This window comes from Ascaphus truei, unplaced genomic scaffold, assembly GCF_040206685.1.
Source record: "Ascaphus truei isolate aAscTru1 unplaced genomic scaffold, aAscTru1.hap1 HAP1_SCAFFOLD_459, whole genome shotgun sequence".
In the NCBI taxonomy this organism is placed as follows: Eukaryota; Metazoa; Chordata; class Amphibia; order Anura; family Ascaphidae; genus Ascaphus; species Ascaphus truei.
In genome coordinates this window covers 226,616-237,500 of record NW_027456790.1, presented here as the reverse complement: position 1 = coordinate 237,500, position 10,885 = coordinate 226,616, and the positions used below count along the sequence as shown (strand labels likewise).

The 10,885-nt window shown below is 42.1% G+C and overlaps 1 protein-coding gene and 1 pseudogene across 1 annotated transcript in view; both read right to left on the bottom strand.

The window, feature by feature from the left end:
* Positions 1 to 60, bottom strand: part of LOC142484907 (proline-rich transmembrane protein 1-like) — a 49,825-nt pseudogene extending 49,765 nt beyond the window's left edge.
* Positions 61 to 3,618: 3,558 nt separating this feature from the next.
* Positions 3,619 to 10,885, bottom strand: part of LOC142484908 (carnitine O-acetyltransferase-like) — a 76,469-nt gene continuing 69,202 nt past the window's right edge. The window contains exon 6 of the mRNA XM_075584147.1: positions 3,619 to 3,947. Coding sequence (XP_075440262.1) covers positions 3,732 to 3,947 — 216 coding nt within the window. The 3' untranslated portion in view covers positions 3,619 to 3,731. The remainder of the gene's footprint in view (positions 3,948 to 10,885) is intronic.

Sequence of the window (10,885 nt, the reverse complement as noted above, 5' to 3'; positions counted from 1 at the left end):
CTCCCCCCCCTCTCTTTGCCCAGTGCTCTCCCCCCTCTCACCTGATTTCTCGCTGGACATGTCTCAGGGGGGCTGTGCAGATTTAGTGGGGGGTCCTCAGAATGAGGTGGCAGGATGGGGGTGTCTCTCCTCGCCCCCTCTCTCTGTCTCCCCCTCTCTGCTTCTCCTCTGATGCTGCAGCAAATCTCTCTGCACCAGCTTCTCTCTCCCTCCCCCTCCCTCCCTCCTCCCTCTATTCTCTCTCCTCCTCTGATTTTCTCATCCCCTCCTCTCTGATTCTCCCCCCTCTCTGATTCTCTCACCCCCTCCTCTCTCCACCTCTCTGATTCTCTCACCCCTCCTCTCTCCACCTCTCTGATTCTCTCACCCCCTCCTCTCTCCACCTCTCTGATTCTCTCACCCCTCCTCTGATTCCCCCCCCCTCCTCTGATTCTCCCCCCTCTCTGATTCTCTCACCCCCTCCTCTCTCCACCTCTCTGATTCTCTCACCCCTCCTCTCTGATTCTCTCACCCCCTCCTCTCCTCCTCTCTGATTCTCACCCCCTCCTCTGATTCTCCCCCCTCTCTGATTCTCTCACCCCCTCCTCTCTCCACCTCTCTGATTCTCTCACCCCTCCTCTGATTCTCCCCCCTCTCTGATTCTCTCACCCCTCCTCTCTGATTCTCTCACCCCCTCCTCTGATTTCCCCCCCCCTCTCTGATTCTCTCACCCCTCCTCTGATTCTCCCCTCTCTGATTCTCTCACCCCTCCTCTCTCCTCCTCTCTGATTCTCTCACCCCCTCCTCTGATTCTCCCCCCTCTCTGATTTTCTCACCCCCTCCTCTCTCCTCTCTGATTCTCACCCCCTCCTCTGATTCCCCCCCCCCTCTGATTCTCTCACCCCCTCCTCTCTGATTCTCTCCCCCCTCTCTGATTCTCTCAATCCCTCCTCTCTGATTCTCTCCCCCCTCCTCCTCTCTGATTCTCTCACACCTCCTCTCTGATTCTCTCCCCCCTCCTGATTCTCTCCCCCCTCCTCTGATTCTCTTCCCCTCCTCTCTGATTCTCTCCCCCCTCCTCTCTCCTCCTTTGATTCTCTCCACCCTTCTCTGATTCTCTCCCCCCTCCTGATTCTCTCACACCTCCTCTCTGATTCTCTCACCCCCTCCTCTCTCACACCTCCTGTCTGATTCTCTCCCCCCTCCTCTCTGATTCTCTCCCCCCTCCTCTCCTACTTTGATTCCATCCCCCCTCCCCTGATTCTCTCCCCCCTCCTCTGATTCTCTCACACCTCCCCTCTCCTCCTCCTCTGATTCTCTCCCCCCTCCTCCTTTGATTCTCTCCCCCTCCTCTGATTCTCTCCCCCCTCCTCTCATTCTCTCACACCTCCTCTCTGATTCTCCCCCCCTCTCTGATTCTCTCACCTCCTCCTCTCCACCTCTCTGATTCTCCCCCCCTCTCTGATTCTCTCACCCCCTCCTCTCCTCCTCTCTGATTCTCTCACCCCTCCTCTCTCCACCTCTCTGATTCTCTCACCCCCTCCTCTGATTCTCTCCCCCCTCCTCCTCTCTGATTCTCTCCCCCCTCCTCTGATTCTCCCCCTCTCTGATTCTCTCAATCCCTCCTCTCTGATTCTCTCCCCCCTCCTCTGATTCTCTCGCCCCCTCCTCTCTGATTCTCTCACCCCCTCCTCTCTCCACCTCTCTGATTCTCTCACCCCTCCTCTCTCCACCTCTGATTATCTCCCCCCGCCTCTCTCCTCTCTGATTCTCTCACCCCTCCTCTCCACCTCTGATTCTCTCCCCCCCGCCTCTCTCCTCTCTGATTTTCTCACCCCTCCTCTCCACCTCTGATTCTCTCCCCCCGCCTCTCTACTCCTCTGATTCTCTCACCCCTCCTCTCTCCTCCTCTGATTCTCTCACCCCCTCCTCTCTCCACCTCTCTGATTCTCTCACCCCCTCTCTGATTCTCTCCACCTCCTCCGATTCTCTCACCCCCTCCTCTCTGATTCTCTCACCCCCTCCTCTCTGATTTTCTCCCCCCTCTCTGATTCTCACACCCCCTCTCTGATTCTCTCATCCCCTCCGATTCGCTCCCCCCTCTCTGATTCGCTCACCCCCTCCTCTCTGATTCTCTCCCCCTCCTCCGATTCTCTCCCCCCTCTGATTCTCTCACCCCCCTCCTATCTGACTCTCACCCCCCTCCTAACTGATTCTCTCCACCCTCCTCTCTTATTCTCTCCCCCCCTCCTCTCTGATTCTCTCCCTCCCTCCTCTCTGATTCTCTCCCCCTCCTCTCTGATCCTCTCCCCCCTCCTCTGATTCTCTCCCCCCTCCTCTGATTCTCTCACCCCCTCCTCTCTGATTCTCTCACACCTCCTCTCTGATTCTCTCGCCCCCTCCTCTCTCCACCTCTCTGATTCTCCCCCCCCTCTCTGATTCTCTCACCCCCTCCTCTCTCCCCTCTCTGATTCTCTCACCCCCTCCTCTCTCCACCTCTCTGATTCTCTCACCCCTCCTCTCTCCACCTCTCTGATTCTCTCCCCCCGCCTCTCTCCTCTCTGATTCTCTCACCCCTCCTCTCTCCACCTCTGATTCTCTCCCCCCCGCCTCTCTCCTCTCTGATTCTCTCACCCCTGCCTCTCTACTCCTCTGATTCTCTCACCCCCTCCTCTCTGATTCTCTCACCCCTCCTCTCTCCTCCTCTGATTCTCTCACCCCCTCCTCTCTCCACCTCTGATTCTCTCACCCCCTCCTCTCTCCACCTCTCTGATTCTCTCACCCCTCCTCTCTCCTCCTCTGATTCTCTCCCCCCTCTGATTCTCTCACCCCCTCCTCTCTGATTCTCTCACCCCCTCCTAACTGATTCTCTCCACCCTCCTCTCTGATTCTCTCACCCCCTCCTCTCTGATTTTCTCCCCCCCTCTGATTCTCTCATCCCCTCCGATTCGCTCCCCCCTCTCTGATTCGCTCACCCCCTCCTCTCTGATTCTCTCCCCCCTCTGATTCTCTCACCCCCCTCCTATCTGATTCTCACCCCCCTCCTAACTGATTCTCTCCACCCTCCTCTCTTATTCTCTCTCCCCCTCCTCTCTGATTCTCTCCCCCCCTCCTGATTCCCTCTCCCCCTCCTCTCTGATTCTCTCCCTCCCTCCTCTCTGATTCTCTCCCCCTCCTCTCTGATTCTCTCCCCCTCCTCTCGGATTCTCTCCCCCTCCTCTCGGATTCTCTCCCCCTTCTTCTCTGATTCTCCCCCCTCTCCTCTCTGATTCTCTCCCTCCCTCCTCTCTGATTCTCCCCCCTTCCTCTCTGATTTTCTTCCCCCCTCCTCTCGGATTCTCTCCCCCTTCTTCTCTGATTCTCCCCCCTCTCCTCTCTGATTCTCTCCCTCTCTCCTCTGATTCTCTCCCCCTCTCTCTGATTCTCTCCCCCTCCTCTGATTCTCTCCCCCTCCTCTGATTCTCTCCCCCCTCCTCTATGATTCTCTCCCCCCTCCTCTATGATTCTCCCCCCCTCCTCTCCGATTCTCTCCCCCCTCTCCTCTCTGATTCTCTCCCCCTTCTCTCACTCTCGGCACACAGGTATGTTGTGTTGTATGTTGTGTTGTATGATGTGTGACATTAAGCACACGGCTCCATGTTCTGTTCCTTGTTTATTGAGAGAGCGTTCATATGACAAAAGAGACATCCCCAGCAGTGAGAAAGAGACATCCCCAGGAGTGAATGAGACATCGCTCAATAAAAGAGACAGCCCTAGTCCTCTCCGGGCCGGCACTTCAGGATGAGAGCGCGCATGTCTCTTAGAGCGTCCTGCAGGCTGTCGGACAGTCTCTCTGCGTCAGTCTCCTGACAGCAGGTGAACGCCGAGACGCACACGGTGACGCTCTCGCGGCAGGGAGCGAAGCAGACGCTGTATCCGTCAGGAACCAGGGGCCCGAAGCACATGACACAGTCCATGGGGGAGGAGACCTGGGGGGGAGAGAGAGAGAGTCAGCTCTGCGGGCGAGAGATGTGGGGGGGATGAGAGTGACATATATATATTAGGCAGAAATATATATAATATTATATTTAAGTGACTGTATATGTGATGTATGACTGTATATGTGATGTATGACTGTATATGTGATGTATGACTGTATATGTGATGTATGACTGTATATGTGATGTATGACTGTATATGTGATGTATGACTGTATATGTGATGTATGTCTGTATATGTGATGTATGACTGTATATGTGATGTATGACTGTATATGTGATGTATGTCTGTATATGTGATGTATGACGGTATATGTGATGTATGTCTGTATATGTGATGTATGTCTGTATATGTGATGTATGTCTGTATATGTGATGTATGACTGTATATGTGATGTATGACTGTATATGTGATGTATGACTGTATATGTGATGTATGACTGTATATGTGATGTATGAAGGTATATGTGATGTATGACGGTATATGTGATGTATGTCTGTGTATGTGATGTATGACTGTATATGTGATGTATGACTGTATATGTGATGTATGACTGTATATGTGATGTATGACTGTATATGTGATGTATGACTGTATATGTGATGTATGACTGTATATGTGATGTATGACAGTATATGTGATGTATGACTGTGTATGTGATGTATGACTGTGTATGTGATGTATGACTGTATATGTGATGTATGACTGTATATGTGATGTATGACAGTATATGTGATGTATGACTGTATATGTGATGTATGACTGTATATGTGATGCATGTCTGTATATGTGATGTATGACTATATGTGATGTATGTCTGTATATGTGATGTATATCTGTATATGTGATGTATGTCTGTATATGTGATGTATGTCTGTGTATGTGATGTATGACTGTATATGTGATGTATGACAGTATATGTGATGTATGACTGTATATGTGATGTATGTCTGTATATGTGATGTATGACTGTATATGTGATGTATGACTGTATATGTGATGTATGACTGTATATGTGATGTATGACTGTATATGTGATGTATGTCTGTATATGTGATGTATGACGGTATATGTGATGTATGTCTGTATATGTGATGTATGTCTGTATATGTGATGTATGACTGTATATGTGATGTATGACTGTATATGTGATGTATGACTGTATATGTGATGTATGACTGTATATGTGATGTATGTCTGTATATGTGATGTATGAAGGTATATGTGATGTATGACGGTATATGTGATGTATGTCTGTGTATGTGATGTATGACTGTATATGTGATGTATGACTGTATATGTGATGTATGACTGTATATGTGATGTATGACTGTATATGTGATGTATGACTGTATATGTGATGTATGACTGTATATGTGATGTATGACAGTATATGTGATGTATGACTGTGTATGTGATGTATGACTGTGTATGTGATGTATGACTGTGTATGTGATGTATGACTGTATATGTGATGTATAACTGTATATGTGATGTATGACAGTATATGTGATGTATGACTGTATATGTGATGTATGACTGTATATGTGATGCATGTCTGTATATGTGATGTATGACTATATGTGATGTATGTCTGTATATGTGATGTATATCTGTATATGTGATGTATGTCTGTATATGTGATGTATGTCTGTGTATGTGATGTATGACTGTATATGTGATGTATGACAGTATATGTGATGTATGACTGTATATGTGATGTATGTCTGTATATGTGATGTATGACTATATGTGATGTATGTCTGTATATGTGATGTATGTCTGTATATGTGATGTATGTCTGTGTATGTGATGTATGTCTGTGTATGTGATGTATGACAGTATATGTGATGTATGACTGTATATGTGATGTATGTCTGTGTATGTGATGTATGTCTGTGTATGTGATGTATGACTGTATATGTGATGTATGACAGTATATGTGATGTATGACTGTATATGTGATGTATGACTGTATATGTGATGTATGTCTGTATATGTGATGTATGACTATATGTGATGTATGTCTGTATATGTGATGTATGTCTGTATATGTGATGTATGACTGTATATGTGATGTATGTCTGTATATGTGATGTATATCTGTATATGTGATGTATGTCTGTGTATGTGATGTATGTCTGTGTATGTGATGTATGACAGTATATGTGATGTATGACTGTATATGTGATGTATGTCTGTGTATGTGATGTATGTCTGTGTATGTGATGTATGACTGTATATGTGATGTATGACTGTATATGTGATGTATGTCTGTATATGTGATGTATATCTGTATATGTGATGTATGTCTGTGTATGTGATGTATGTCTGTGTATGTGATGTATGACAGTATATGTGATGTATGACTGTATATGTGATGTATGTCTGTGTATGTGATGTATGTCTGTGTATGTGATGTATGACTGTATATGTGATGTATGACTGTATATGTGATGTATGTCTGTATATGTGATGTATGACGGTATATGTGATGTATGTCTGTGTATGTGATGTATGACTGTATATGTGATGTATGACTGTATATGTGATGTATGACTGTATATGTGATGTATGTCTGTATATGTGATGTATGACTGTATATGTGATGTATGACTGTATATGTGATGTATGACTGTATATGTGATGTATGTCTGTGTATGTGATGTATGACTGTATATGTGATGTATGTCTGTATATGTGATGTATGACTGTATATGTGATGTATGTCTGTATATGTGATGTATGTCTGTATATGTGATGTATATCTGTATATGTGATGTATGTCTGTGTATGTGATGTATGTCTGTGTATGTGATGTATGACAGTATATGTGATGTATGACTGTATATGTGATGTATGTCTGTGTATGTGATGTATGTCTGTGTATGTGATGTATGACTGTGTATGTGATGTATGACTGTGTATGTGATGTATGACTGTATATGTGATGTATGTCTGTATATGTGATGTATGACGGTATATGTGATGTATGTCTGTGTATGTGATGTATGACTGTATATGTGATGTATGACTGTATATGTGATGTATGACGGTATATGTGATGTATGACTGTATATGTGATGTATGACTGTATATGTGATGTATGACTGTATATGTGATGTATGTCTGTATATGTGATGTATGACGGTATATGTGATGTATGACGGTATATGTGATGTATGTCTGTGTATGTGATGTATGACTGTATATGTGATGTATGACTGTATATGTGATGTATGACTGTATATGTGATGTATGACTGTATATGTGATGTATGACTGTATATGTGATGTATGACAGTATATGTGATGTATGACTGTGTATGTGATGTATGACTGTGTATGTGATGTATGACTGTGTATGTGATGTATGACTGTATATGTGATGTATGACAGTATATGTGATGTATGACTGTATATGTGATGTATGACTGTATATGTGATGTATGTCTGTATATGTGATGTATGACTATATGTGATGTATGTCTGTATATGTGATGTATATCTGTATATGTGATGTATGTCTGTATATGTGATGTATGTCTGTGTATGTGATGTATGACTGTATATGTGATGTATGACAGTATATGTGATGTATGACTGTATATGTGATGTATGACTGTATATGTGATGTATGTCTGTATATGTGATGTATGACTATATGTGATGTATGTCTGTATATGTGATGTATGACTGTATATGTGATGTATGTCTGTATATGTGATGTATATCTGTATATGTGATGTATGTCTGTGTATGTGATGTATGACAGTATATGTGATGTATGACTGTATATGTGATGTATGTCTGTGTATGTGATGTATGTCTGTGTATGTGATGTATGACTGTATATGTGATGTATGACTGTATATGTGATGTATGTCTGTATATGTGATGTATATCTGTATATGTGATGTATGTCTGTGTATGTGATGTATGTCTGTGTATGTGATGTATGACAGTATATGTGATGTATGACTGTATATGTGATGTATGTCTGTGTATGTGATGTATGTCTGTGTATGTGATGTATGACTGTGTATGTGATGTATGACTGTATATGTGATGTATGACTGTATATGTGATGTATGACTGTATATGTGATGTATGTCTGTATATGTGATGTATGACGGTATATGTGATGTATGTCTGTGTATGTGATGTATGACTGTATATGTGATGTATGACTGTATATGTGATGTATGTCTGTATATGTGATGTATGACTGTATATGTGATGTATGACTGTATATGTGATGTATGACTGTATATGTGATGTATGACTGTATATGTGATGTATGTCTGTATATGTGATGTATGTCTGTATATGTGATGTATGACTGTATATGTGATGTATGACTGTATATGTGATGTATGTCTGTATATGTGATGTATCTCTGTATATGTGATGTATGTCTGTGTATGTGATGTATGTCTGTGTATGTGATGTATGACAGTATATGTGATGTATGACTGTATATGTGATGTATGTCTGTGTATGTGATGTATGTCTGTGTATGTGATGTATGACTGTGTATGTGATGTATGACTGTGTATGTGATGTATGACTGTGTATGTGATGTATGTCTGTATATGTGATGTATGACGGTATATGTGATGTATGTCTGTGTATGTGATGTAAGACTGTGTATGTGATGTATGACTGTGTATGTGATGTATGACGGTATATGTGATGTATGACTGTATATGTGATGTATGACGGTATATGTGATGTATGACTGTATATGTGATGTATGACGGTATATGTGATGTATGACTGTATATGTGATGTATGACTGTATATGTGATGTATGACTGTATATGTGATGTATGACGGTATATGTGATGTATGACTGTATATGTGATGTATGACGGTATATGTGATGTATGACTGTATATGTGATGTATGTCTGTGTATGTGATGTATGTCTGTGTATGTGATGTATGACTGTGTATGTGATGTATGACTGTGTATGTGATGTATGACTGTATATGTGATGTATGTCTGTTTATGTGATGTATGACGGTATATGTGATGTATGACTGTATATGTGATGTATGACGGTATATGTGATGTATGACTGTATATGTGATGTATGTCTGTGTATGTGATGTATGTCTGTGTATGTCTGTGTATGTGGTGTATGACTGTGTATGTGATGTATGACTGTATATGTGATGTATGACTGTATATGTGATGTATGACTGTATATGTGATGTATGTCTGTGTATGTGATGTATGACGGTATGTATGACTGTATATGTGATGTATGACTGTATATGTGATGTATGACTGTATATGTCATGTATGACTGTATATGTGATGTATGACTGTATATGTGATGTATGACTGTATATGTGATGTATGACTGTATATGTGATGTATGACTGTATATGTGATGTATGTCTGTGTATGTGATGTATGACGGTATATGTGATGTATGACTGTATATGTGGTGTATGACTGTATATGTGGTGTATGACTGTATGTGATGTATGACTGTATATGTGATGTATGACTGTATATGTGATGTATGTCTGTGTATGTGATGTATGACGGTATATGTGATGTATGACAGTATATGTGATGTATGACTGTATATGTGATGTATGACTGTATATGTGATGTATGACTGTACATGTGATGTATGACTGTATATGTGATGTATGACTATATGTGATGTATGACGGTATATGTGATGTATGACTGTATATGTGATGTATGTCTGTGTATGTGATGTATGTCTGTGTATGTGATGTATGACTGTGTATGTGATGTATGACTGTATATGTGATGTATGTCTGTATATGTGATGTATGACGGTATATGTGATGTATGTCTGTGTATGTGATGTATGACTGTGTATGTGATGTATGACTGTGTATGTGATGTATGACGGTATATGTGATGTATGACTGTATATGTGATGTATGACGGTATATGTGATGTATGACTGTATATGTGATGTATGACGGTATATGTGATGTATGACGGTATATGTGATGTATGACGGTATATGTGATGTATGACGGTATATGTGATGTATGACGGTATATGTGATGTATGACGGTATATGTGATGTATGACTGTATATGTGATGTATGACTGTATATGTGATGTATGACTGTATATGTGATGTATGTCTGTGTATGTGATGTATGTCTGTGTATGTGATGTATGTCTGTGTATGTGATGTATGTCTGTGTATGTGATGTATGTCTGTGTATGTGATGTATGACTGTGTATGTGATGTATGACTGTATATGTGATGTATGTCTGTATATGTGATGTATGTCTCTATATGTGATGTATGTCTGTATATGTGATGTATGACGGTATATGTGATGTATGACGGTATATGTGATGTATGACGGTATATGTGATGTATGACTGTATGTGTGATGTATGTCTCTGTATGTGATGTATGACTGTATATGTGATGTATGACTGTATATGTGATGTATGACTGTATATGTGATGTATGTCTGTATATGTGATGTATGTCTCTGTATGTGATGTATGTCTGTGTATGTGATGTATGTCTGTATATGTGGTGTATGACTGTATATGTGGTGTATGACTGTATGTGATGTATGACTGTATATGTGATGTATGTCTGTGTATGTGATGTATGACGGTATATGTGATGTATGACTGTATATGTGATGTATGACGGTATATGTGATGTATGACTGTATATGTGATGTATGACGGTATATGTGATGTATGACTGTATATGTGATGTATCACTGTATATGTGATGTATGACGGTATATGTGATGTATGACTGTATATGTGATGTATGACGGTATATGTGATGTATGACTGTATATGTGATGTATGTCTGTGTATGTGATGTATGTCTGTGTATGTGATGTATGACTGTGTATGTGGTGTATGACTGTGTATGTGATGTATGACTGTGT